At 42.5% G+C, this 27,467-nt stretch overlaps 2 protein-coding genes across 13 annotated transcripts; one reads left to right on the top strand and one right to left on the bottom strand.

Moving 5' to 3' along the window:
• Positions 1-508: 508 nt before the first annotated feature.
• NHP2 (NHP2 ribonucleoprotein) lies at positions 509-4,489 on the bottom strand. The gene is made up of 4 exons (XM_020790205.3): positions 4,241-4,489; positions 4,024-4,093; positions 2,788-2,893; positions 509-936 (listed from the first exon to the last, which is right to left on the bottom strand). Exons 1-4 carry the CDS (start codon positions 4,395-4,397, stop codon positions 811-813), a joined length of 459 nt encoding a protein of 152 aa, XP_020645864.1. The 5' UTR covers positions 4,398-4,489; the 3' UTR covers positions 509-810.
• An 83-nt stretch (positions 4,490-4,572) lies between these two features.
• BRD8 (bromodomain containing 8) lies at positions 4,573-27,424 on the top strand. 12 transcript variants are annotated; one of them, XM_020790091.3, is made up of 22 exons: positions 4,573-4,719; positions 5,264-5,360; positions 7,062-7,131; positions 7,646-7,695; positions 9,022-9,144; positions 9,244-9,324; positions 9,760-9,824; positions 10,336-10,472; positions 10,796-11,011; positions 11,863-12,001; positions 13,644-13,853; positions 14,298-14,599; positions 16,578-17,033; positions 17,709-17,802; positions 17,931-17,977; positions 18,663-18,868; positions 19,241-19,333; positions 20,129-20,197; positions 20,474-20,651; positions 20,974-21,078; positions 21,819-21,863; positions 27,021-27,424. In XM_020790091.3, exons 1-22 carry the CDS (start codon positions 4,701-4,703, stop codon positions 27,078-27,080), a joined length of 2,862 nt encoding a protein of 953 aa, XP_020645750.3. In that variant the 5' UTR covers positions 4,573-4,700; the 3' UTR covers positions 27,081-27,424. The 12 variants fall into 12 exon arrangements, with proteins under 12 accessions (XP_020645750.3, XP_020645793.3, XP_020645784.3 ...); XM_020790100.3 differs by having other exon boundaries at positions 4,633-4,716; XM_078385538.1 differs by having other exon boundaries at positions 4,686-4,719; positions 5,243-5,360.
• The last annotated feature ends 43 nt before the right edge of the window (positions 27,425-27,467 follow it).

Below are 27,467 nucleotides of genomic sequence, written 5' to 3'. Positions count from 1 at the left end.
TCCACTCAAAATATAGAGGAGGAGGAGGAAGCAGCTCTTCAGGGGCGAGCGGGCAGCTGGCTCAGCTGCGAGGAGGGGAAGTGGCTGGGCGGGTGGAAGAGGAGGGGAAACGGCTATCTGGTGGTGGGCGGGCGAGCAGGCAGCTGGCTCAGCGGCGTGGGGCAGCGGGCAGCCCGGCGGTGGGTTCTGGCCACTCAGGCATGGCCAGCTCTGCTTCCCTCCCTCCCCTGCCGGCATGGCCCCATGTCACACACCTGGCATATAAGACAACCCCCCCACTTGGAGGCATGTTTTTGGGGCCAAAAAGTCATCTTGTACACCAGCAAATACAATAGTTTATCATTCAGCACTTCAGATGAGCCAATGCTTTATTTTTAAAAAATTACAGAAGGATGTCAGAAAAACAAGATGCATTTGCCATCTACTGTAAAGGCGGGAACAGCTAATTAAAAACCCTTGAAGAGGCACATTGTGTTGCAAACCACAGTTAAATTAGAGAAAGACAACATATTTATAAATATTTTAATTTCATATTTCCCTAGGACTCCATACGCTTCCTGTGGACCTGCTCTTCCATAGAAGCCAGTTAATTTCACTGCAAGAAAAGCCCACAATATTTTTTTAAGACAGGTGCTTACTTTATTACTGTCACTTGAACAATCATGGATAGTTGTAGCTGAAGTACTCTTCACCACATGTTCCTTAATAGGATCAGTTCTCATCCCAGAACTTCTGTGTCAAGTTGTTTCTTAACTAAACAATTTACAGTCTGTATTAAATTAGAGTCTTTCCAGAATTTCTTGGTATACTTTACAATGGGAGAGGAAGGGCCTCCACCTCCTCCAAACACTCAGCATAGGCTTCCTGATAGTCCTCATGGGGCTTGATCATAATAACACAGGTCGGACGCTTTGACCCTGCAGCTGCTCCCAAGTCCTGGAAGGAGAAATGGGAAACATTCATTCCTCAGCTCAGAGATTCTTTTAACTACTACATAACAGATCATATGCCAAATCACATAAACGTATTAACATGATGCACTATTCTAGGACATAGCTAAACCAATTTGTTGTTGCTCCCCTGTTAAGGTGCTATTATTAGCAACAGCTTGCAGAATCCGCACTTTAATCTTAAGAAATGGAAGCTACATCACAGTCATTACATGCAAATAAAATACAGGCCCAGAAATGCTGAAGTTTCAAAATCATAGAATCATGAAGTTAGAAGGGGCCTATAAGGCCACCAAGTCCAACCCCTTGCTCAGTGCACAAATCCAAATCAAAAGATATCTGCCAGGTGGTTGTCTATATTTCTCTTGAATTCGTCCAGGACTCACCACCTCTTAAGGTAATCGGTTCCACTGCTGTTATGAAGCTTTTTTTCTGATATTCAACCAACATCTGGCTTATAACTTGAGCCCACTGTTGCATCTCTTGGACTCTGGGTTGATAGAGAACAGATCCTGCCCCTCCTCTGAATGACAGCCTTTCAAGTACTTATTAAAACCCCTCAGTTTGCTTAAGTCTAAATGTGCCCAATTCTTTCAGCCTTTCCTCAGTTAAAAGGAAGCAGCAAAAGACTGTTGTACATTAAATGATATAACATGATCTAGTATTGCTGTGCAAACACTTACACTGCAAGACCTAAGCAGGACTGCTTATAATAGGACCTTTTAGAGCAGCGATCCCCAACCTTTTTCAGTCCGCGAACCAGCTGAGGAAGGCAAGGCACCCCCCCCACGCCCATGTGCATGCATGAACAAATGCACTCTCACCAGAGTGCATGTGTGCCCATGCAAGCACCACACCACTGTTTATGCATGTGCAAACAGCAGCGTGGTGCTTGTCTGAGCACGCTCGTGCACAAACGGCAGCATGGCACTCGCATGGGCATGCTGGCGCACATGTGCAAACAGGCTGTGCGGCGATGAGTGCGTGCAGCGGGTGGGGCGGGAGGTCTGTCTTGGCGGCCCGGTCCAGCTCAGGCCACGGACCAGTGGTTGGGGACGTCTGCTCTAGAGGTCATTAATTTATAGGGTCACCATAAATTAAAAGTAACCTGACTGCACACAACATGCTTATATTCTGTGGTAGTTATGCTGTCTGTCCATTAGTATCATTAGAATACTAACCATTATCCTGTTGCATAGTTACATGTGGATGTGTGACCAGGTACACAAGCAGCACTTCATTAAAACACCATGAGTTCTGCATGTGTAAATACTGAGCAGGAGAGTGACTGTTATGTTGAAACTGCTTTGTATGGTAGTTTCCTATAGTTTAAACACAACATAGTCAATTCTTTTCATGTCTTCTGGAGTTGATTGGTGAAAGTATTTTATTCTACACCAGAAAACAAAAGTTTTTAGGGAGGGAAAACAAGTTTTTGGCTAAGGTAGTCCTTGGGCCTACTTGAGTAAAACAATTAACAGAAATACCCTGTTTCCCCCAAAATGAGCCCTAGTAGGATTTTTCAGGATGCTCATAATATAAGGCCTACCCCAAAAATAAGCCCTAGTTAAGTGAAACCCTGCCCTCCACCATTGTGCAGCAACCAGAAGATGACATAACTGTATTTGAATACATATAGATTGTTGTACATGAAAAAAACCATCCCCTAAAAATAAGCCCTACTGCATTTTTGGAGCATATAAGACTGTGTCTTATTTTCAGGGAAACAGTAATATTCCAAGCATTTTGTAGAATCAGTGTAGTTTTTTACTCCAGATTAAATTTCTGCTCAAGGTCCACAAGGAAGAGCTTTCCTGATTTTCCTCTAAATTCTTACCGTTTTAGATGGGATATAGACATATGGAAGACTCCTGTCTTCACACATGATTGGGATGTGGCAATATACATCAATAGGTAGTGTGTCTCCTGCAAGAACTGTGATCCTAAAAGAGACATATACAGCACAACATATACAGAATGAACAAACAAAAAATACACCCACACTGGAAACTAAGGAACAATGAGGTTGAAGAAAAAACTAGCTATAGCTATTATTACTCTCTCCAATTTGAAATAAAAAAGCATACAATTATATGTATATTTGAAATATGTCTCATCAATCATAGCATATCATAATCTAAATAAATGTAGTTTGTACTAGGGTACAAACATGTTCAAAGTGAAAACGTAAACATTCACAACAAGTTGTAGTCCCACTCTTACATCTGAGGAAGTGGACTTGTCCGGGAAAGCTCATATTAAAATATAGCAGCTAGTCTTCAAAGGTACCACAACATTTTTGTCTGATAACAAGTTGTGTCACCTTAAAAGTAAAACTGTGACAGAAGCTTCCATGGGCCAAGACCCCCTTTACTGAATGCCCACTGTAAGATCTCACAAATAAATATTAACCACATATCAAAGTGAGACAATAGCTTCAAAGACAAGCCCTAGCAATGCAAGAAATAAGCAACACCATTATGCAATGCTAAACAAAAACATACCCAGTGTGGTGCAGTGGACAGAGTGAAGGACTGGGACTCGGGAGGCCTAGGTTCAAATGCCTGCTTGGTTATGGAAGCCCACTGGGACTAAAGAATTGGCAAAACCACTCCTTAAATGTGTCACCTCCTAAGCCCCATAAGGGTTGGTACCCACTTGAGGGCAGGTAACAAATAAAAACAAGATGGGGTATAAATAACTGTAACCCAACCCAACTGAAAGGCAGCGTGGGCGGATGCTTTACCTATAACCTATTCACATGCATGCCATACCCACATGCGCCTCACGCTCTTTACTATGATTTTTCGTGCTCGCATCCCCCCCCCCCGCCTGTATCCCGGCTTTTATGCAGAAAACCCGGGTGATATTTTAAAAGCCCTTCTTTGTCCCACAGGACTTCAAAGAGGGTGGGGAGGGTAATGGGTGCTCCTGCCGGCTTCTTCCCCCCCCCCACACACGTGCCCCCTCTCTTTTCTGTTGTACCAGAAACACACCGACACACACTCAAGAATTTCCTCACAGAGCTCGAAGCCTCCAGGGCGTCGCAAACCGTGATCGCGGAGCCTCTTACCCTTTCTCGCCTTTGTTGATGAATTTCTGGACCTCTTTCACCCCGCGCCGGATCTGTTTTACTTTCGACGCTGCAAATCAAATGGGAGAGATTTTATTTTTAAAAAAATTATTATTTCTAACCAAGCAGCTTAAAACGGGACGTTCCGCACGCGGCTGCCCCTCCCTCCCTAGCCAGCCTCCCTCCTCCTTCTCTCCCCTCCCTCCTTCTCCCGCACCTTTCTTGATGCACTTGTAGAGCTTCCGCGTCAGCTTGCGGGAGGCCAGCGGGCGGGCGATCGCGTTCACATTCTCAACCAGCTCGTGATAAGAGCGCTCCGGGGTCGCCTCGGGCTCCGGCGTTTCCGCGGCTTCTTGGTACTTGACTCGGCCCATGGCCACCCTTGGAGGAGGCAACCAACCCTCGCACGCCGTTCCCTCCCGCGTTGGGAACCCACTTCCGCTTCCGGCCAAAGAACGCTGGGAAAAAGACGATAGAGCTCAAAAATCATAGAGATCCAAGGCTCTTCTAGGGAGGCTTCTCCCTTTCCCGTTCAGTCTCCCGAGATTTTTTTTTGTCCGTCAAGCAACCAATAAGAAAGCGCCTCCGACCAGGGAGCACCGCCTACCTCTCAGCACAGCCATAACCTTAGAGCTCCTGTCCCGGCAAGCCTTGCGCTGGGCTCGTCCGTCAAGAAGATGGCGGCAGGGACGGGTAGTGAGTGATGGTCTTTCTTTTGCAATGGAGACATGTAGCGTGCATAGAGTTGTTCGCTCCCTTTTCACAGTAGGGCGCCTACTCAGGAGAGCAGGGCTCGATCCCCAGCTTCTGCCATGGAAACTCGCCGCGAAAATTGCTCCTTAAATATCTCTCTTGTCTTGAAAGCCCTACCAGGGTTGCTCCAAGTTGGTTCCGACTTGAGGGCACATAAGAACAGCAGACCTTAAAAATAAGAGGAGAGCGGCAGGGTTGGCAACTGCCACTTTTCTCCATGCAGGAGAAAGGCTTGATTGGATCAATGGCTGCCTGCAACGCGAGTCAGATTTCAGCTGTACGGTTTAGGATTAAGGATGATGGGAGTTGTAGCAGCATTCAGAAGACTACTGTTTCCTTAGCCTGATGTAGGCGCGCGGGAGGGATAGTATCATTTGGGGGCTTTGTAGCTTGAGAACATTTCGTGTTGAGGCATAGGAATAAAAAGGAGTGGTTTTATATATGGGAGTATGTTAAAACCCTGCAGTGTTTGTCTTTTCTTTCTCAGAGCACAAGTTGCTGAGTGCTGGACCCACAGAACCATGGTCTATCAGAGAAAAGTTATGCTTGGCTTCTTCTGTCATGCGGAGTGGGGACCAGAACTGGTAAGATAGCATTACTTATAGTTTCCTATAGTTACAGAAACCTTCTAGAGTTCCTTTTAATGTTTTCCAAAATAATTCATTGTCCTTTGTGATTTCACTTGTAGTTGTTATTCTACCATTTCCCTGGGCTCACACATATTGCAGTTCACACCCTCAACCTGATGTTTGTGTTGACACAGAGAGAAGATGATCTGAAGCTTCAAATCCTCCCCCTTGTCATGGTCAGATCATCACCTGCTTAGATTTGGACTCTGTACAACTTTACTCCTCCATGGGGAGGTGGAACCTATTGCTGTGTTCCACCCCTGAAGATCCTCTTGTTTCCAAAATGTTTGAGGTGTGATTGATACACTTGTTGAAGCTCTGGTCACTTGTTGGTGTTCAGAGGTGACCCAAGCTGTAGAAACAATCACCCGTAAATGCCCACTTTGTTGCAGAGCCCTGTATTCTCCTTGGTTCACAGAGGAGTTAAGGATGATGAAGCAATTATGAAGAAGGCTAGAGATATCCAGTGCACCATCCAGTCAGGTTCAACGCAATCCGTTTCAGTTATTGTATCTTGAGGATGTGGACAAGCCATTTGCACACTGCAAAGCCTCTTCTCTAGATCCTTTCCTTTGTGACTCTCAAAATCAGCAAAGGAGGATGAGCTATGTATATCATTAACATTTCTCTATGGAAGGGTAATTTGCACTCTTGTTTAAAAGAAACTATTGTAAGGCCCATTCTAAAGAAACTAAACTCACAGCACATGATCTTAATAACAGTAGGTCTGTTGTCAACATTCTGTTCTTGGACAAGTTGATTGAGAGGGTATTGGCCAGCCAAAGCAAGAAATTGCCCTGATTATACATAGAAACACAGCATGATTACTAAAGCTGCCCCCCCCCCAACATATTTATTCATTCATTTGAAATGTACTTTTGACCCAGAAATTTCAGGGCAGTAGAGAGACAAAAAAGCAACCTTATACAGATAAAATATCTAGAACTGAGGATTCATAATACTTGTTCCACCAAGTGTTTTTTCTAGAATGAGATATGTAGAATATAAACTATTTTGTTGATGCTGGAGTATAAATGTGAGGTTGATGTGAATGAAGTTAATTCTATAGTTGTCATTTTAGAAGTGGTGTTAGTCATTTTTGTTCATATTAACCATCAGTATTTAGAACATTAATGAGATTGGGTAGTTGCTATCTATATCATTATGTATTTATTAGTTTTGAAGTCCTAATGGTTCCTAAAGTGGTGTCCCTCAGAAAAATGATAAATGGATATTTTAAATAAATAAAATAACCAACCTCTCATTTTTGTATGTTTATAGCTGACCTTTCCTTCAAAGAGAAGGGATGTATACACGTGCTTTCCACTGCTATTGTATCCTCACAATAGCCTTGTAAAGTACTTTAGCCTGAGGGAGAGAACGAATAGCTCATGTGTCACCCAGTGAGCTTCACTGGCCACCCTGACCACTGTGACCAGTAGGTCACAGGGCCAGGGAGAAGGATTACGGATCGGTTCGTTATCTACCAAGAGTCCTGGGCTGGGGTATAATATAACATTAAATAAATTAAGTAATCTTTGTAGGGAATTTTTGTATTATATGTCAGTGTTTCCTGAACCCATTGAACACAGGACTAAAGTTTCCCTACTAAATTGCCCCATAGGAATGTCTTAAAGCTTGCTCCTTATTCTCTAGGGTGTCTGTCAGCAGAGCCATCAAACCTTTTGCAGAGCCAGGCCGTCCACCTGATTGGTTTTCTCAGAAGGTAAGATATTTACATTTCATTTTTGTACATCATAATCGGCTTTTACTTCATGATTAGGGAAAAGTCTGAGGGGTTCATTGTTAGCATCCATCCTGTATTATGCTAAAAATATCATGCTATTTCTTTCAGCAACTAAGAAAAGTAGTATCAAAACATGTGGATCTCTACTAGCGCCCACTCCTCCCTATGGAGGGAAGTACATATTGGAGGTGGAAGAAAGGAACATGTTTCTTCCTTCCACCTTTTTCAACAAGTCCCTAGTCTTTGAGATCTTCTCTGCCAGGTACACAGTGCTCAGATGCTTGTTTCATTCTTAAACAGCTAGCCACATATGTTTAGCATCTTCCATTCCTGGCTGAAAGCTGCATGCAGATGGGAATGCAAATAATCTGTTAGCAAAGCAAAACCGTTCCAGCATATCTAAAAAACAGTTTTGATACATGGAATATGTTTCTTTGCCTGAACACAGCAACACTTACTGAGTGTTTTGTGAAAATTATGTATTTTTTTCTAGCATTGTGCGTCACAATATTCCGAGCTCCTGGAGACCACAGAAACCCCAAAGTGAGTTCAAAGGCTGAATTGTGTGACTTTGTGTGTTTTCTCATTTAAAACAAAACACAGGGATTGATGTTGCAAGGAATACACTGTTTGGTGGAGACCTACCCAGTGTTGTAGTTTGTTTCCAAAGTGAAGGGGAATGGCCATTGGGATAGAGTTTACAAAAGCAGTTGAAACTCAGCTTTCAGTGTCCCTTTCTTGTTGAGCCTATTTGACAATACTAACTAGCATATTTTGTCCTGTCTTTTCCCACTGTTCTACTATAACCAGAGTTTCTTTTATTCTATCTGTGACATCTGGTTGTTTTCCTACTTTTGCTTCTGCTAGGGATGACATCTTCTCTGTCCTCTCCCTCATTAATGGGTTTCTGGAATTTAGGATGTCTTCTTTACCTTATCAGTTTCTAAAGTATTCAAGAAGCTTTTTCTCAATTTGCAGCAGTAGCAGTGCTATGGCCTGCTTCCTTCAACTCTTGAGATTTCTTTGCATTTGTCTTGTCAATTTGCAGCTCACTTTGTTTAAAGGTACAAAGAGGATTTTCTTTTGCTGCCATCACTTCTCTCTAAGTATCTCCTTTAGCTTACTGGATCTGACTTCTTCAAAGCTGTTTGCTTTGATTCTCATTTTTTATTTTCTTTTATAAATAATTGGTTTGAGCTAATTTCTGTGTATAGTGCTACTAATGTAGCATGCTTTCAAATGATGATTAAGTGAATTCTTTGGGCTGTTATACAAAACAAACAAGATGGTGCACCTTGTTTGATCACTCTGGAAACATTTGAGCTGTTTTGTGAACAATATACTCAGCTGTAACCCTTTATTGAGATAATGTCAGCTGTGAGAAATCATAAAATCTGTCCTCTTTGCCTGGGAAGTCTGTTAATCTTTGTAGGACTCTTCAGAGAGTCAGTTATCCTAATCAGGTTCTGATAACTCCTGCAGATGGTGTTTTTTTGCCAGCAAACAAACCAGTTAGCCTCTTCCTTTCATGGTTTTTATTTAATGTGGTGTCTGAACAAGGATACGTGACTTGTTACTCGTAACAACCCAGATTCATAAGCTAAGAGCAAGCTGAGGTTTGTGGTTTTGTACAAGGATTAGCCAGGTAGGCACTGTGTTGATTCCAGAATGAGCATTTAAAGTAACTTGCTGAGACCTACAATTGAATGTTGTAGCATAGATCCAGTATTTCATGTATAGTGAGTTCCCGAATATCAGGAAAGAGAGACAGATAATTGAAGTTAGGAAGAGGAACAAAGTAGTGGGATCTGAGAGGATTCAGCATCATTATTTTTGGTCCCTGGATTGCTTTCTCCTCCTTTTGTGCAGAAGGAAACGTGGTGAGAAGGGAGAAGTAGTAGAAACTGTGGAAGATGTTATTGTGAGAAAACTAACAGCAGAACGGGTGGAAGAACTGAAAAAGGTGATTAAGGAGACCCAGGAAAAATACAGGTAAATTTCAGAGTGTGAAGGTCAAGGAGGCCATGTACTATTTCACAGCAGGTTGGTCATGATGAAGTGGATGAAATATGTTTTGCATTGTGTCCACAGGCAGCTGAAGAGGGATGCAGAACTGATCCAAGCGGGGCATATGGACCACAGGCTGGAGGAACTATATAATGAAATTATGATGTGGGTCATCTTGTTATTTCCCTGCTATAGTTTTATTTTCTGGGACTGGACATCTGAGTCCTTGGTCAGCCCATAGTATGTAATAAAAGAGGCTGAACTTTCAAATTTGGGTAGTGTCCTTGAGTGTGTATGGTGTTATCTCAGTCACCTCATTGTACCCGCAGAGAACAAATTATACCACATTGCTGTGTGTGCTTTTATTCTTTTTCTCCACAAATTGCAAGCCCTGCTTGAAGACTTGGAGAACTTTCTCAGAAGTGGCTCTGACAATCATGCCTGCTTTTGTCCTGACTAAAAATTTCTTCTCAGTGCTTGACTATGAAGAGTTTCTTGTTTTAATTACTATGAGTTGTGGGTGTAATGCATGTGTGGGAATCATCATTTCCATTTTGCACCCAGTAACAAGTAATCCTGAATTCTGTTGGATTCCTTCAGGAAGAAAAGAATGGAGGAAGAGGAGGCAGAAGTGAAGCGAAAAGCTACAGATGCTGCTTATCAAGGTTGGTTGGAAAGCAACACATCTTTCCCCCTATAGAACCAAATTGCTGAGCATAGAAATATTTAGAGAGAGCTAAAATTTAATTGCCTATGGCTTTCGGTCACCTGCAGAAGTGTTTCATCATGCTGACTTTTCTCAGCTTAACGTACGTAAAATTGGAGATTGAGCAATGTTTTGGGGGTCTTCCCATACTTAATAGAATAGTTCAAAGATTAAAAAGCAAGTTTAGAGGCAGGACAGAATCCTAGATAAGTTACTGTGACAAGGAAGGAAGTTTTTTTAAAAAGTCCTTTAGTACTATAGGGTATATTTATAAACTAAATTGGGAAGAATGATCACATTCAGAATCTGTGTTGGGATAAACTATAGGATTTCAAGAAAGATACATAGCTGAAGATTTTAGGTGGTATTTGAGGATCTTTGTGTCTTGCATTGGGTTTCTTATTTTTTGGGATTATGGTTTGAATAAGAACTTTTTGAATGTGCTATTTTACCTTTTCTCCTCCCTCTAGCTCGTCAAGCAGTTAAGAATCCATCACGAAGATTGCCGGGAATGATGGTTCGCTCTCCAGCAGGTTCAACCTCTCCAGGAACAGACTATACTCTGGGAGACTTATCTCAACCCAGTGTGGAAGAGGCTAGTCCAGGGGTAAGGTTTTGGCCATCGGAATGTGCAGCTTTCTGAGACCTCTTGCCTTTTTTCCTGTGCCATTTGTAACAGGAATGGCTTGTGTGCGGCCTTGCCTGGAGAGTAGAAACCGGCTTTGCTGTGTGACAAGGACACATAACCCATTTTGGTATTATTGCCTAGCGTAGCAGTTAAATGGAGATGAGAAAGTGCTTGAGGGAGCAAGAGTGATGGAGGAGGTGCTTGGGGTGTGCTGGGTCATTGGCCCTGGTGGGAGGAATCAGTGGGATGTGTCAAAATGGTCAGGATGTGGCTTTGAACGGTGTGGTTTTTCTCTTTCTCAGGTAACTCCAGGGACATTGCCCAGCACCCCAGTTGCCTCCTTCATTGGGATCCCTGACACCCCTATGGGCTCCACCTCCCTGGATGCCCCCATGACCCCAGTCACAGATGATTCAGCCCAGAAAAAGATGCTAGGACAGAAAGCAACTCCGCCTCCTTCTCCTCTGCTTTCAGAGCTGCTGAAGAAGGGCAGCCTCCTGCCCACAAGCCCCAGGCTGGTATGGAGTTCCCCGCTTACAATATGCAATCGTCCTGGTGAATCTCTGTGACTGACTTTCACCACCAAGAGCAAAAAGGACAAACCACTGTTTGCAGAGGGGAAGCTTAGCTGCAGATTAGGCATTCATAGGGCACATATTCCAAGGTGCACCAGAGTGCCAAGTGTTTTGTGTATGTTGTCTTAGTAATCTGTCCAACCCATGGCAGGCCATGGTTACTTATTCCTATAGGACTGCTGGGGACTGAGATTCAGAGCAGTTGGGGCCAACCTGACACCACCCAAGAAGCTTATGTGGCTAAGATGGGATTTGAAAATAATATTTAGTTCCCGTTTTAGAAGAGGCAGCCATGTGAGTTTGCTCTAGCATGTCAGGCAAAAAAACAAAGAAAAATAAAGATTAAACTGTTCTGGTACCATAAAGACTTACTGCTGTATTTTAATGTGGGCTTTCATGGAGAGGTCCATTTCTTCCATGCAGACTTCTGACTTCTGCTGCTTTAGAGACCCAAGTCAGACTTTCTTGTCTGGTATTTTACCAAAGTCAGACAAGCCAATTAGAGTGTCCAAGTCACTTCTCAGAGGTGCAGAGCTCTATTCATACAGATTGGAATCAGGGCATTTATTGATTTGTAGGTTTTCTTCCCCCCTTTGCTTTTGTATTTGATACATCCTGGTCCACAGTACTGGTACCATGTTTAAATGCTGCAGGGTAGCAGCCAGAGGACAGGAACCTGTTTACAGAGTGGTAGCAAAAACCTGGAAGACATTTCTTATCACACTGCAATTGCATACAGAGGCAAGATCATGTGTGTGTGCTTTCTTTTTTAGTTTATGCATTTACTTTGGCAGGTGGGCGAGAGCGACATGTCCATTTCTGGTCACACAAGTAGTTCTGGGATCCTCCTGGAAGTTGGAGGAGTTCTTCCAGTTTTGCATGGAGAAATGCACTCGGCTTCTTCTATTGTTCCTGCATCCACTGCTGCTTCAGGTAGGCTACATTGTGTGTTTGTGTTTGAATGATTGTGTGAAAGCTAAAATCTTGAAAAATCACATGGTTTGCATGACAAGCATTAGCTTTGTGTGACATTGCTTTGTCTAGGAACTTCGCTAACTTACATCTTCTTAAATACTTCAGTGCCCTTGTTTTTTATTATCTGTTCTCTCTCATTCAACTATTATCTTATATCTTTTCTCTTTCATTTTTCTGGTCCATAGTTTCTAGTTAAGCTATCTTTATTCCCCTCCTGCTTATCCTTTCTTTATTGTCAGTTTTTCTGTTTGAATATTTTCTTTCTGTATCAGTTTGTCACAGCCGGAGCTGTTTTTTTGGTTTTTTTTTTTAACTTTACAAATTCAATGAAGGGAAACAAAATTTATTTTTTGAAAACACTTATGCTTAGTAGCATTTTTAAAGAAATTCAGTACTTACTAGTAGTCATTATATTATTTTGTTTATATGCAGATTACTTCTTAATATATGTCTAAACTAGTGTTCCCTCTAAGTTGTATGGTTGTGCGGCCACAAAGTGCTGCATCACTGCCTCACACCTGCAGCCAGTGTTGCCACTCATTTAGTTCCAGTCATGATTGGAAACCCCTGCATGCGGGGCAGGGCCCCTGCCCAGTGCTGGCCGAAAGTTAGAGGGAACATTGGTCTAAACCCCAGAACAGGTTGTGCACCCTTTTCTGTCTGTGTTGGAAAGCACTTTTGTTATACATGCTTTGTGACTGGCTTGTGCAAACATAGAATTGGTACAGGGCGAACAATTAAGTATCTTAAATGGTTTGTTCTTTTAAAGCAGGAGTGGTCAGAATGCAATCCTCTAGAGGTTGTTGTATTTCAGCTCCCAGCATTCCTCACTGCTGGTTGTTTCAACCAGGAATGATCAAACTTGCCGTACAATAACTTTTCAAGGGGGGGCCACTTGTGACCATCCTCGCTTTAAAGCAAGGCTCTGTCACTTACAGTAATGCTAATAAAGTTGTAAATAGTTAATGCCTGATAAAACATCAGAGAAGTGATGTGTTGGGGGCGTTGTATTTTACATAGGCTTCAGAATTTTTTTTTCTTAATGCAAAATACGGGTATTTTTAAGAAAAGACTTGGCCAGGGCTTCCAAGGGCAAAAATGTTCTATACTTGACCTGGTTCTCTGTGGCTCCTACTATCCTGCTTTCTCCTGGTGTCAGCTCCCATAATTCTGCTCCCACATACCTTTCCTTTTCTTTTACTGTTAAATCTGCACGCAGTGTTGTAAATCCAAAAATGGCAAATTAAATTTAGTTTTACAGTTTTAGTGAAAGCTCCATAAATTTTCTGCAAGTATTCATGATGCAAAAATTTGGTGTTTGGATTTTCAAATCCAGATTTGGATTTTCCTGGTGCAGGCTTTGGAGTGTTGTTTTGTTCCAGTACTGCCAGCCCTTATGGTAACGCATGCTGTCTCTTTGCTTATATGTGCTCCTGGGCACTCACTTCCCCTGATCAGCTATCTGTAGCCAGTTTTGTGACTTTTTGATTGTACGCAGCCCTGGTTGCTCTTTCAGAAGCCCTGGGAGTGCCTGCTTTGTAGTCTTCTGTAGCTGTTGGCTCTTGGTTAATGTGCCTTTCCCCTTTTCCTACTTTGTTAGGTGCTCCTACTCTCTCCCGCCTTTTAGAAGCTGGTCCAGCACAATTCACCACATCACTTGCTTCCTTTTCTGCTGTTGCCAGTGAACCTCCAGCCAAACTCCTGCCTCCCCCTGTAGAGTCCGTGTCTCAGGCAACCCTAGTCATGGTGCCTACGCTGCAAGCACCAGCGGCTGTGCCACCTGCTGCAACTCCAGAAAGTGTAGCGACAGGTGCGTCATTGCACACGTATCTCCCTCTGTACTTTATGGAAGACTTCCCCCCTTAGGTTCTGCAGAAGGGCTGTGTGAATGTGGGTTGGCGGGGATCTCAGCTTTGCAGCCGGGTGGTTGATTGCAAGACTTGCCAGTGTGGGGCAGAATACCAGCCTGTAGTCACCAAGAAGACTCTTCTCAGGGTGTCAGCCAGAGGGCAGGAGCAGAGGACGGAGAGATGATTGGGATACAGTAGTGAGGGATAGGCTTTAGAGCTAGATGGGGAGGCAAAAACATGGCTCCTGTTTTGACTGAAAGTGGTGGATCGGGATGAGAGAAGGGGCATCAACCATCATGTGCCTTTATTTGAAAATGTGGAATGTTTGTTAATTTCTTGATCTGACCCATATTGCTGGTTGGTGCAGCTGCCAGGCTTTCACTTGACTTGTCACTCTTGTCCAGTGAGTCAGCCCAACACCTGTGTTTCCATGGAGGCAGTACCTGATCCTCATACTGTGACAGTGTCAATGGACAGCAGTGAAATTTCCATGATCATTGATTCCATCAAGAAAGACTGCCTGGGCTCTGGGGCAACTGGTGCTGTAGGGACTTCTAAAGACCACAGCATGGATGGGAAAGAAGACCTGGACCTGGCTGAGAAGATGGACATTGCTGTTTCCTACACGGGAGAGGAACCTTCCTACACGGGGGACGAGCTGGACTTTGAGACTGTTGGGGACATCATAGCCATAATAGAGGATAAGGTAAAGGAGGCCTGTGCTGACCGTGGCTTTTCTGCAGTTGTTGGGAATATCTTCATCACAAAGGCATTTCTTCCTGCCTGTTTTCTCTCTCAAGCTTATTTATTTATTATTTTGTTCATTCCATGTGTACCCCACCCTTCTAGTGCCTAAGCACCACTCTGGGCAGCTAACTGAATCTGGCTGGCTGAACCTTACCCTCACCAATGTTTTCAGGTCTTTCAGTGGTCACCTTGACCATGCCTGGCGCCCTGACTGAATGCATCATGGTGGAAGCTCTTGGAAATGTTTCTGAAAGGTAGCTCAAAGTATCCAAAGTTAGGCTGATCACAGTTTACTAGAGGCTCACTGTGGCAAGGAGATATTTGTCATTCTGGACCAGGAGAACTTCCTTGGATCTCATGAACGCCGTCTATGTACCGCTGTGAGGTGGAATAGTGTACTTCAAAATTGTATCTCACTTTTGGAACACCCTCTTTTGGGAGGGGGGGATGGCAGAAGCTTCAGGATCTTTTGAAAACACTGAAGGGCCTTTATTTTTAGGCTAAATGTTGGTGGTTGGAGTTAAGGTAGACCTGGTTTTGCTGCATTATTTATTTATTTATTTAAAATATTTTTTGTCCTGCCTTTCTCCTTAAAAAGGACTCAAGGCAGCTTGCATCCTTAAAAGACAGTATTTAAAGCTAAAAGAAGTGTAAGTATACAAATACTAAAAAAATAAAATAAACAAATACCACACTAAAAGATGGTAAGCAAAACAACACCAAAAACACATTCAAAGTAGTAAGGCATAGTGATCCATTAAAAAATCCCAATCACTATGCTTGCCTTAAAAAAAAAAGTCAATCTCCATTAGCTATCTTGAAAGTACAGTGGTGCCTCGCATAGCGAGCGCTTCGCTATGTGATGAAACCGCACAACGAGGGGTCCCTGGCCATTGCTGGAGCGTTCGCTCAGCGATGGCCCCTATGGGCTTTTTTCGCTATGCGATGATCGCGCGGACGCAATCAAAGCATAGCGAACAGCTGATCGGCGGTTCCAAAATGGCCACCGCTAAAACAAAATGGCGACCGCTGTTTTGCCTCGCTAACGAGGCATCCAAAATGGCCGCCGCAATGGAGGAAACTCGCAGAACGGTGAGTTTTAAGTCCATAGGAACGTATTAAATCAGTTTTAGTACGTTCCTATGGGTTTTTTTATTTCACTTAACGATGGATTCGCTGAGCGAGGGTTAATCCGGAACGGATTAACCTCGCTAAGCGAGGCACCACTGTACATGCAATTCAATGCATATTTAGTTGAAACCTAAGTCCTTGTCAACACAATGGGTCTTACTTCCAAGTAAACATGTACAGGATTGCACCATTAGTACCACTGTGGAATTAGCATCATCACACAAATGCTGATCGGAAGGACAAGAGATACATATATCAAACTGTCTTCTAGTCTGGTATTCTGGACTCAATGTTTGTCTGCAGATACTCTTTTTAACCATTGGGAAGCAGTCTATTTTGGATTTTTTTAAATCTATCTGATTAATTTCTTGTTTTTCGCCTTGAGATCAGAGTTGGTGCTGGATGTTCATTGCAAGTACAAGTGTTAGAACTGGATGTCTGAGGGCACATTCTGTGCTTCTGACAGTTGGAAGCCAGCTACGTATTCCTGTGTGGGCAGTGAAGTTGCCTACTCTTAACAGTCCTAGATAAGTATTACCCAAAGTAAAAAAAAAACTTCCTTTCAGAAAAGGAGGTTTGACATTCATTTCAGTCAGTTGCCCATAATTGCTTTTTCTGTTCTCCTTAGTGCTTCAGGTACCATGCTTTTGTATAAAATCAAGATAATAAAACATTTTTTCATCTGTGGCCTTTCTGTAGCATTGTACATCCTAGTCTATATAACAGAAGGAGTTGACTTTGTTGCAAGGGCTATATGCTTCTCTTGTTGATCATGGTCTGTCTTTGCTCTGTCCCTGTCGCTGAAGGTGGATGACCATCCTGAAGTCCTGGATGTAGCAGCAGTAGAAGCTGCTTTGTCTTTCTGTGAAGAGATTGAGGACCCTCAGTCCCTGACAGGCCCTTGGGAGCATCCACTGCAGCGGGAGCATCCAATTCAGCAGGAGCACGAGAAGCAAAATCAGATGTCTGTGACAGTCAAGCAAGAGAGGCCAGATTGTGAGGAATCGGAGGCCAAGGGGATTCGTGATCTGATGAACATTGGGGATCTGGGATCAGAAGTAAAAAACGAGCCTGCTGAGCAGGGACAGAGTCATTTGGGTTCTGAAGAAACATCTGCCCTGACAACCAGAGCAAATGAAGCCTCCGAGTTGAGGGGTCAAATCTCTGAAGATGAAGAGACAACCGTTCCTGGGCTGGAGAGCTCGGAAATGGAGATGGAATCCTCAAAGGACGAAATGGATCATGATGCAGTGAAGATGGAGGTAAGTAGGTGGGGGGAGCAGCTGCAGATGAGGAATGGGAAGGAAGGAAGCCCCTGGCTTAAAGCCACTTCTCATGTCTGCTTAGTGAGATTTTATTTGTTAACCAAATTCAAGAGGAGCTTCTCTGCGCTCAAACACTGAAATTCTGCACTGAGGCAGTCCCAAAAAGTCGACATCAAGAAAAATCTGACTTGTATCAATATATATATGAATGGAGGAAATCAAAAGGCTGTCTTTTATTTAGCAAAACTGCATTGTTTTGCAAGTCAAAAGGAGTTGCATTTAGTTTTTGAAGCACAACCCTTTTGAAATGTTACTCAGCTCTCTCCCATTTCCAAGATTACTGCAGACATTGCCCATGTATTTCTGAGTAGGCCTTGAAATGTCTTGTGCCACTTATCCCCCCCTTCAAATGAAAGTCAGCATGCTTAGTAAGTTGAATGCCGTATCCAGTGCTGTATCTTCCACTGCTTTTCTTTGCTAATGTGAGACTATAGGAGATGAGCATCTCTAGTTTTATGTGAGAACTTCAAGGAACGTGTACAGGCAGAGTGTTACGGCATATGCAGCGGTGGTATTGCATCGCCGACTGCATTTGGGGGCTGCTTCTTTGGGGATTTTTTTTTGAGGAAGCTGTTCTTACTTCTTATACTAGGGTATCTGTTTTCTTCCTAGCTGCCTGGTGATGATGAGACTTCCTCTCCCCATGCTCCGAGTGCAAGTGAAGACTCCTCACAAGCAGACCTCCACCACAAATATGAGCTGTCAGGTAGCCAAACTGGGTGGCTGAGGAAGGGGAATCGGTATGATCAGGTTGCTGGAGAAAGAGATAGCAAACAGAGAATGACTTTAGAAATAAACTCTGCCTTCCTGCCCCTTCTTCTTTTTGCTTTCCAGAATCAATGAAGGAGGAAGCTCAAGCTCTTTTTGAAACTCAGATGAAGGTACTTGATTTTACTTCAGTTGCCTTGACATTATTTGTGCAGAGTAAAATAAGTTCTTAGCTTTTTTTTGTATCTGAGTTTGTATGCAGAGGAAGCCAGAATTAGTACAGAATGCTATTTTAACGTATATCAGGTCCACAGAAATCATAGACAGAAAGGAAAAGCTCTGTTACCCTGTCTGGAAGCTGGGGGCCAATCCTCCATTGTAACTGCAGGCTTGGGCTTTGTCTGTCTCAAATCATTGAAGGGGGTCTTTGACCAGAAAAGCAGCATAGAAATAACATGTAACTGAAAAGTGCAGTATGACTAAAACCAACTGAATTGAACCCCAGAAAGAGTGGTGTCAATATGTTTAAGCAGCCACTATGATAGGACAGGAATCAAAGGAAAGGAAATGGGCTAGAGTGCCTGACCGGTTATAAAACTAGCCGCGGTGATGCTAGTGCTGAGAAGACCTGCCCTGCACACCCAGTAGTCTTTCAACAGGCACGACTGAATTGGATATGGGGAAGTCAGCTGGAAATGGTCTCTCCCCGAGCATGTTCTAGCACTCTTGGGAGATGTCTTTGCATGTGGCTTGTGCTTTCCCCGTTGGAGGTGGGTGCATATGCCATTAACTAGCAGCTGCCTCTTGGCTGTGCTGATGATTTGCTGGACTTTTAATCCTGTATCTCGGGATGCTCAGGGTGAAGAGGATGAGGAGGATGGTGCCAGCGAGGCTGCCAGTTTGGAGGAGCCCAAAGAGGAAGATCAGGGTGAGGGGTATCTCTCAGAAATGGACAATGAGCCCCCTGTGAGTGAGAGCGATGATGGCTTCAGTATCCATAATGCACCTTTACAGTCTCACACGCTGGCTGATTCCATCCCCAGCAGCCCTGCCTCCTCACAGTTGTGAGTATTGGTGAACCTCCAGCTCCTCAGTAGATAGCCTGGAGCATGCTGCTAGTTGGCTGAGGGTCAAGAGGCCCTTTGGCGCTTTGCCTTGTGGCTTGGTAGTGTGAATTAGCTGGGACATGTGTCATCCTTGGAGGTCTTTGGACTCCTTGTGTTGCTGTGTGGTGGAGCCTCATGGTTAGATTCCAGCTGTGAGGAGACCAGCCCTCTTTATTTTTCACTAGCTTGGAGGAATGCAAAGCAGGTGGGGGATACAATTTGGGGGGAGGGTCATGGCTAGTCGCTTGGCCATGCGCTGTTGGCTTCTTCTTCTTTTTTTAAAGAGCCTCAGTGTATTGTTCTCACAGATGCCTTCTCTTTTCTTTCTAGCTCTGTTTGCAGTGAGGATCAGGAAGCTATTCAAGCCCAGAAGATTTGGAAAAAGGCTATTATGCTGGTCTGGAGAGCAGCAGCCAATCATAGGTAAATCAAGAAGCTTTGGGACTTGCCTTCAGTTTGCCAGTACCTATGAAGAAGAGAGAGGCCCTGCCTCAAGATGTGTGTAGTAGCCTATCTCATCTTGGAAGAGGCATTCATTCTCTCTAGCATAAGCCTGCAGTTCTTACTTACATTTTAACTTACTTTTTGTTTTTGCTTCATTTTTTTTAACTGATTAAACATTAGGGTCCCAAATGACAGCTTCAGAAAGTTAATTTCTGGATTGTAGCTCCCAGAATCTGTGAGCCTGCCACTGGCTGTGCTGGATGGATGATTGTAATAATCTCCCCCCCCCCAAAAAAGAGTAATTTTTCCAAGCTCTGCCCTAAAATTCTTTATAAGAGTCTTTAACATGAAATCTGGGTATCCTGAGGATAATTTAAAAATATATACCATTAAAAAGACTTCACCAGGTACTTTTGACTATACCAGAAGATTCTAAATAGGTAATGGCAGTGTGCAGGTGGGATAGGCTTCTGGTGGTTAGGGAATGACCATCTTTATTCTCAGTTCATACACCTGACTTTGTGTACCTGCTCCTCAGTATTTTCCATAGTCCAACTGTGCTTTGCCAACTTGGTAGAATGAAGTATAATGATGTATAAATGAAGCAGTGTCCCGCTGGCAATGTAGCTTATTGAGGAAATGAGAGCGCCTACATTCTTGAGAAAATGTGCAGTGCTTCTGACGGTGCGAAGGGTGCCAGCTGCCTTCAGTCTGGTTATGTAGTCCAGCTTTCAGTACCCAGTTCTTTTTTATTTATGAGGACTTTCTCTACAGGTATGCCAATGTCTTCTTGCAGCCTGTGACAGATGATATCGCTCCAGGTTACCACAGTATTGTACAGAGGTTAGTAGCTAGTTTTGTATTGTTATTAAGATCATGCATCACAAAATCAGCAGACAGCTTGTTTATTTTAGGATAGCTGTAAGTTATTGCTGATCTGGACATGGGGCAGGATGAATGCTGTCCAGTGCTATGCTGGAAAATTGGACTCCCGTCATAGACAGAAGGGTACAGGAATCAGTGCTAAAGATTGATTTTTCTATCTTTTGTTTAGGCTGTGCTAATAAGTAGATAGTACTTCAGATACTGAGAAAATTTATTTGATGGTTCTTTCAACAGACCCATGGATTTATCAACCATTAAAAAGAACATTGAAAATGGACTGATCCGGACCACAGCAGAGTTCCAGCGGGATATCATGCTGATGTTTCAGAATGCTGTGATGTACAACAGTTCTGACCACGACGTTTACCACATGGCTGTGGAAATGCAGCGAGATGTTTTGGAGCAGATCCAGGTAAAGGCATAGCCTGAATTCTTCAGTAGGGCAACATTCCTGTCCTAATTTGGTATAGGAGAGTCTGAGTGTATTAGGGATGTAGTCTGCTGATTGGGGCATTCGGCGTTATCTCATTGGTATGTAAACCATCCAAAAAAAGAAATCGGTTAAACTGCTTCGTCTTATGTCTGAGAATTCAACCCCATGATTTCTTTTCCCAAAAGGAAAGCAGGCTTTGAATCAGCTCAATGCCTGGACTTGCCTTCAGCACTGTGATAGCATTCTGTTAAATTTGCATTCATATTGAGAATGCTAATAGCCATTTTGTGGTTCCTTTCAGCAATTTCTAGCCACACAACTAATCATGCAAACGTCTGAATCTGGGATCAGTGCAAAAAGTTTACGTGGGCGAGATTCCACCCGGAAACAAGATGCATCAGAGAAGGTGGGGCTTAATGAGAGCTGGTGAATCTTGTATTTTTTGGGTGGGGAGATGGCTTTTGGCATTCAATATACGCATCCACCCAAAGTGGTTTATAAATAGCTGTGGGAACTTTCAATCTAAATTCTCATTTGGATTAGAACTGTGTTCAACTTTTGGCTGCATCAGTAACAAAGATGGAGGTCTCAATCTCCCCTCTCAGCATTTTTCAGTATCCAGTAAACTGGAGGATTAATTTGATTCTTGGAAACAAGTATTGGCTTCTGGATGAGGAAAAGGGCTGATGATTCCATATGTTGTAGTTCAAGCCAGAATCTGCGTGGTGGTTGTTAGAGGTAGACAGTATCAGAACATCTGATCTTTGCAAAACCTTAAACCAGTAGATTTAACTTAGCAGCCCTGAGCCTCAGCAAGTCATGTTTTTGGACTATGGGGTGTGTTTGTATGTGACACCTGATGGTATCCTATGGAGCTGGAACTACCTGAAGAATTTGAGGATGTTTAGCTAGAATCAGGTCTATTGTGTTCCAAAATAAGTATGCATAGGAATGTAGGGTCTTTACGAGAACTCTGGGATCTGATTAAGGATCTGATATTAGAAATAGTTCAGGAGATTTTATGTGTTGATAACCCCTTAGAGTAGATGAGCTCTGGATGGTGGTTATGATGGATACTAGGCACTTAGGTACTTCATGTGTGTTCCTGTCAAATCCATTCATTATTTCTCTTTCTTGTTTTAACAGGACAGTGTCCCTATGGGCTCCCCAGCCTTTCTTCTTTCTCTGTTTGTAAGTACTTAATACAGCATAATAATAAGGTGGTAACATGAAATCACTTAGTCATTCATTTCATTCATTCATTCATTCATTCATTTTATTAACATATCAATATCCCTATGTTAACAGGGTGGAGTAGAATCAATGTAATATTATAAGAAATCTATGCAATGTAAATGTCAAATCAAAACATGATTAATATAGACCGACAGATGAAACACCAAGCCATAATCTCTAATTACTCAATGCTCAGGTAAACAGACAATTTTTTATTTATTGCTGAAATCAAGACAGTTAAGATTGCAGTCATATCAAGGTAAAAACACAAATTTCCCTCCCCCCATGCACCAATATATTTATTTATAATTCTGCTGGTGGTAAAGTCATTTGTTGCTGCAAGTCTATTTGTTTTGTTTCCATAATATGTCTTAGCTTTCCATATTCGGTGCACAAATTAGTGGTTCACCCTTATGGATGCACATGGTGAATTTTTTTCCCCTTTCATTATGGGTTCTTTCAGTGGGTGCCTTCGTCATTTTTGTATTTTTTTCATGTACTGTTTCTTTGATTTTACATGAAAGGGAAAGCCTCTTCAGGGTCACTCATTTCATTCTTCTCCCATTATTTTTCCTGGCATTCAAAAAAACCCAATAACCCTTCAAAACTAAAAGAGCAGAGGCAAGACAACAGAGAATCAATCTACTCCAAAAGGCAACAGTACATAAGATATCATCATTAGGTCTATGCTATTGCTAGTTTAGATTATCACATTCATAATCTTCACCATCATTGTCTATTACCAATGCTTAGTGTTAGCCACACAGCACAACAGATACCCTCCTGAGCTTGTGAAGCACAATAGAAAACAGGCAGTGAATTAAACAGCCAGCTCAGCACAGGCTGTCTTGCACTCAGAAACATCCACTCACCAAAGCAGCCAACAAGAATAGAATAACAAGAGAGAAATGCCCGACGTGATGCCAAACCAACAACAACCATCACGCACACAGCTCAGTGGCACTGACACAGTCACAAAGTCTACCTCCTCCCCCCCACTCACAGAAGCAAACAGTCCCCCTAAACCCATGAAAATATACATCTTTAACAGAATAAATACACCAGTAATAATTGATAAATATACCAAATAAGAATTTCATCCCTAGCAGCCATGCCTCCTCACAGATGGAATAACAATCAAAACTTTTCCTCTCCTACTAGAATATGGGGAGATTTCTCTTGGTGCCATCTCTTCTTTGACTCTAGGAAGCAGGCTTGATAACAGTGAATATAATTTTTAAAAAAGGAAAAGATCCAAAAAACAAAACAAAACAAAAAAAACCAACCTCAAAGAGAGGGAAATAAATAATAATAATTCCAAGGAGGCCTGCTGCCACATCATGCTGCCTCGCAGGAGCAAAAATAATCCAAAGAAATGTGGGGAGAAGGAGCAGAATCCTCCAAAAATCGAGAAACGAGAAGAAAGGCTCCAACACCAGAGGCACAGCAGGCAGGCAGGAAGCCCAAAATGGAAGGCACGAGAAGCTGAGCACGGTAATCCCAAAAGGAACAATTGAAGGGAAAACACTCCACGCTAAGGCTCCAGGTCTTCTTACAGATTCAAAATTTCACTCTTTTCTGGACATTCTAGTTGGCTGCTAACAGTGCTTGTGACGCTATTGGGTGAAGCATTTGTCAGTGAATTTGACAGACAAAAGGTGGAAGGACACTGAATGGGAATACAAAGATGGAATTTTGTGTCTCTTTCAGGAGTCCCTGAAAGAACACAAATTACATGAAATAGAGCCTTTTTCATGTTTCAGGTCTTTTGTTTACGAGAGACAAAACATCCTGATCTATTCAACAAGTGGAACAAAAATTAAAACAAAAGAATTGTGGCACCTTTAGAACATTTATTCCGGTATATGCCTTTGTAGATTGCAGGCAACTTCTTCAAACCCAAGGAATCATTGTAATTCATGAAAGCTCATACTGAAATAAATCTCTTAGTTTTTAACCTGCTACAGCTCTTTTGTTGCTATATGTGGTAAAACAATCTAATGTTGTTACCTGATTAAAACTACAGAGGTCCAGAGGCTGCACGTGCTCAACCTCAACCTTTATGAAGTGCTACTCTGAAACCAACATTAATTCATTACTCCATAATAATCATGTTTGCAACCAATTAATGCCTTTCTCTGGAACCATTTTGGGGACATGCATTTGTTTCTAAATCAAATGCCATATTTTATTAATGCCGTGAACCAGGATAGGTCAGTAGGTTGGAATGCCTCACTGGAGAGGTAGGGGCTGAGTGTCCAAATCCCATTGTTTTCCAGGAGAGACGCCAGGAGAGATTACATGGAGCATGTGTAGCTGAAGTTGTTCCATTCCTTATCATGTCTGGCCTTGGCAGCTAGCACAGTCTCAGAGCAGCACTACAAGGAGGGACTGGCAAATCCCTTCTGGGTAGTTTGTATATAGAAGACCTAGGAAAGCATTGCCATAAGATGGAATCGATAGCACACAATACTTAATATTTAACTTATCCGTAGGTTTCTTAAAATAGGATTCAGAGAGAGGCAACAACACAGTACAATTGCAGTAAAATGTGTGTACCGTCACAACAAAATAGAGAGTAAAGATAAACTCGGATGTCTAAATATAGAAGCTCTGCTGGTCTCTAACCTTCATCAAACATCTGAGCCTGCTTAAGATCTTGGCCAATCTTGTTGAAGTGAGGGTAGAGCCAAGATTCCCAACCAAGCAGGTGCCCCCGACCCCAGAGGCTGAAGAACCAAGAGTCAGTGCACTGTTAGAGTGTCTTGTTAGGACTAGAGATTTGGAGAGGCCAACCATACTTCACTTTGATGCTCGCTTTAGGAATATTCTCGGTTAAGTCTTGTATTTTTCAATTTAGTATAACTTGCAGGATTTTTATAGGGATCAAAACAGGGAGCTGAGAAAATTATGTATATTACCCTGAGTTTCTTGGAAAGAAGGGGCTAGATAAAGATTAATTACATGAATAGAACTAACCATTAACTCCATTCCTCACTAAAAATGCTCATACAGAGATCTTGTGAGTAGAATTCATAGTGAAAGTAAACACATAAACCAATTGTTTTTCTCCAGGAGGTGTCAAAACTTTATCAGAAGTTCTAAACTTTTCTGTTCTCTATTTTGCGGAGTTGCCCCCTAACTGCAAACAGAGAAAGAAGGAAACATTCAAACCACTTTAGTAAATTCCTCTAGCTGGCTGCTACTACTCTGGTACCAACTATATATTCCATTGGGAAATTTTCAGTGGGCGTGTTTACTATAAGTTCACTCAACCTGACCCTTATTTTCTGTTCATATTTTTGGTTTTTTACTTTACTTAGACTTTGTACATCACAGATTGCTGAGATAGGGTTGTCTTGGTCATTTCACAAGTTACTCTTCCCCGTGTCCATGTAAGAATAAACAGATGCATGCTGTCCTTCATGCATATATCCATTTTGGCATATAGGCAAGAATTGACAACCTGCTGCCAGCCGTGATTTCCCAGTTCAGGATCATGAGTTGCATGCTTTGTTGCACCCTTTCAACATATTGTATGTAGGAAACAACACCAGCACATTTTATTTATTCATTTTAACTGTGGCCTAAATTTTCAACTGCATAATGTTCTGAGAGCAAATTGCAATTTGAATAAATTTTTAAAAAATACAATCAAAAGTCGAATTCAATCCAGTTAAGTTATTTTGCTGCTGGAACTACTTCCGTGAGCAGAATTGGAAAGGGGTATTTCCCCCTTTCTCAAGAAGCCCTCTGTGAACCCTCAGAATCTGCACCAGAAAGTGTTGGGATGTGGATCAGGAAGTGAATGGGAAAATCACATTGTGCAAAGTGTCTTTCGCTCTTAATAATGTTAGACTTTTCCCTTGAGGAATACAGTCATAGGAAGTTGCAGTAGAAAAGAGCATTTTCTCCAATTGTCGGCATCAAAGTGATCCAGCTCAATACCTTGGTTGTATTATTGTCTGTTCTTCTGTATTTGGTTTTGTGTAAGAGAACTGGAGAGTAAACCTGTCTTCCATCAGCGGAAGAGGATTTCCTGCATGGGTAATTCTTTTCACATATTCTGAAAGTGGGGCTATATAACTTTTAAAAATTAGTCCCTTCTGATGGACCACCATTCAGTTCCCGCGTTCTTGTCACGTCTGCTCTTCAGTGACAGTTGTTGATCCACCCACCCCAGACTCTTGCTCTGTTTATTCAAACATTTAACAACACTATTGGTATGGCTCCATCTCACATTCCCCTGGATTAGAATGCAATTCTGGAGTTGCTGAGGAATGGACCTCAAGTGCATTGCTTACAAGAGCTTCCAATCCTGTTTATAAAATGGACTTATTATTTAATAATTTACTTAAATATGAAGGTTTCACAGAGACTCCGTGATGCATATTTTTGGCTTCATCTCCTACAAAGAGAGATCAGGTTACTTATCTTCTTTACACACTTTTTACAACAGTTTGTCTGAAAGCCTTGACCATCTACGTACCCTCCCACCATCTTACTGTAGAATAAATACGTCTAGGTGGTGCACAGAAGACGACTACAGTGTAGTGGTTCATTTCTTCCACCAAGGATATCTAAGCCACAACAGTCCAGCATTTATGTTGATCTGCCAGAAAATATTTTGAATGTTCATTCTCTATCCAAATGAATGGAATTGGGGATTGCTTGCTAATACCTATCTGTTAAAGACAGAGAAGCATATGGGAAAAGGCAGCCAGATGGAGAGGGCAACAGATGGAAGTACGCTGTCTAATTTACCTCCATTCATGGACAGCTGCTGTGAGGAGATGCTAGGGAGATAGTGGCAGGGCCACGCATCTGGAAGAGAACTTCTCTAAAAAGCAGCAGTTGAGCAGGTATGTTAGCCAGCATCCCTTCTGCCCCCAGATGTGTTGCTCCCTTTGCCCATCGTTAGTTGATGCACGCATCCTACCATGTGTTTCGTAAAGAAGACCTGTGTGTTGCCAGGAGGACAACAGTTTTGTCAATCTGTGTACTGAGTCTCTTCTGGTAACACAGATGGCAGACAACCCTCTTGGTCCTTTTGTCCAGAGCTTGCTAATAACAATTTTCATCCATTTTTCTTTACTTTTTTTTTTTTTTAAGGATGGGGGAACCAGAGGACGCCGTTGCGCCATTGAAGCAGATATGAAGATGAAAAAATGATGCTGAAGGCAGAAGACAGCCTGCTCTTTGGCATCTCAATGAAGGAGAAGAAAGCAAGAAACTTCCTAATACTGGGGGGGGCGAAATCGCCGTGGACAAGGAAGGGCTGCCCTGTCTGTATTTGGGAGTCTCATTCTGGAACGTATATTTGGGGAACTTCCAGGATTAAAAGAGCAGGTCCACTGCCTGTTATAAGGCAGCTGTATTGGGGCCCTGTTAGTATTCTTATACTACCTAGCAAACTGGTGGCTAGTACATACTGTAATGTGAAGTGTACAGTTTTTTGTTTTTGTATTTGTGAAGTGTAAATGTGTATAATAAATGATAGTAGAGAATTCTGTATAGCAGTGTGTGTTTGCTACATTGATTTGTCCACATTACTGCTTT

This window comes from Pogona vitticeps, chromosome 2 (genome assembly GCF_051106095.1).
Source record: "Pogona vitticeps strain Pit_001003342236 chromosome 2, PviZW2.1, whole genome shotgun sequence".
NCBI classification, from domain to species: domain Eukaryota; kingdom Metazoa; phylum Chordata; class Lepidosauria; order Squamata; family Agamidae; genus Pogona; species Pogona vitticeps.
This window is presented reverse-complemented; position numbering and strand designations above follow the sequence as displayed.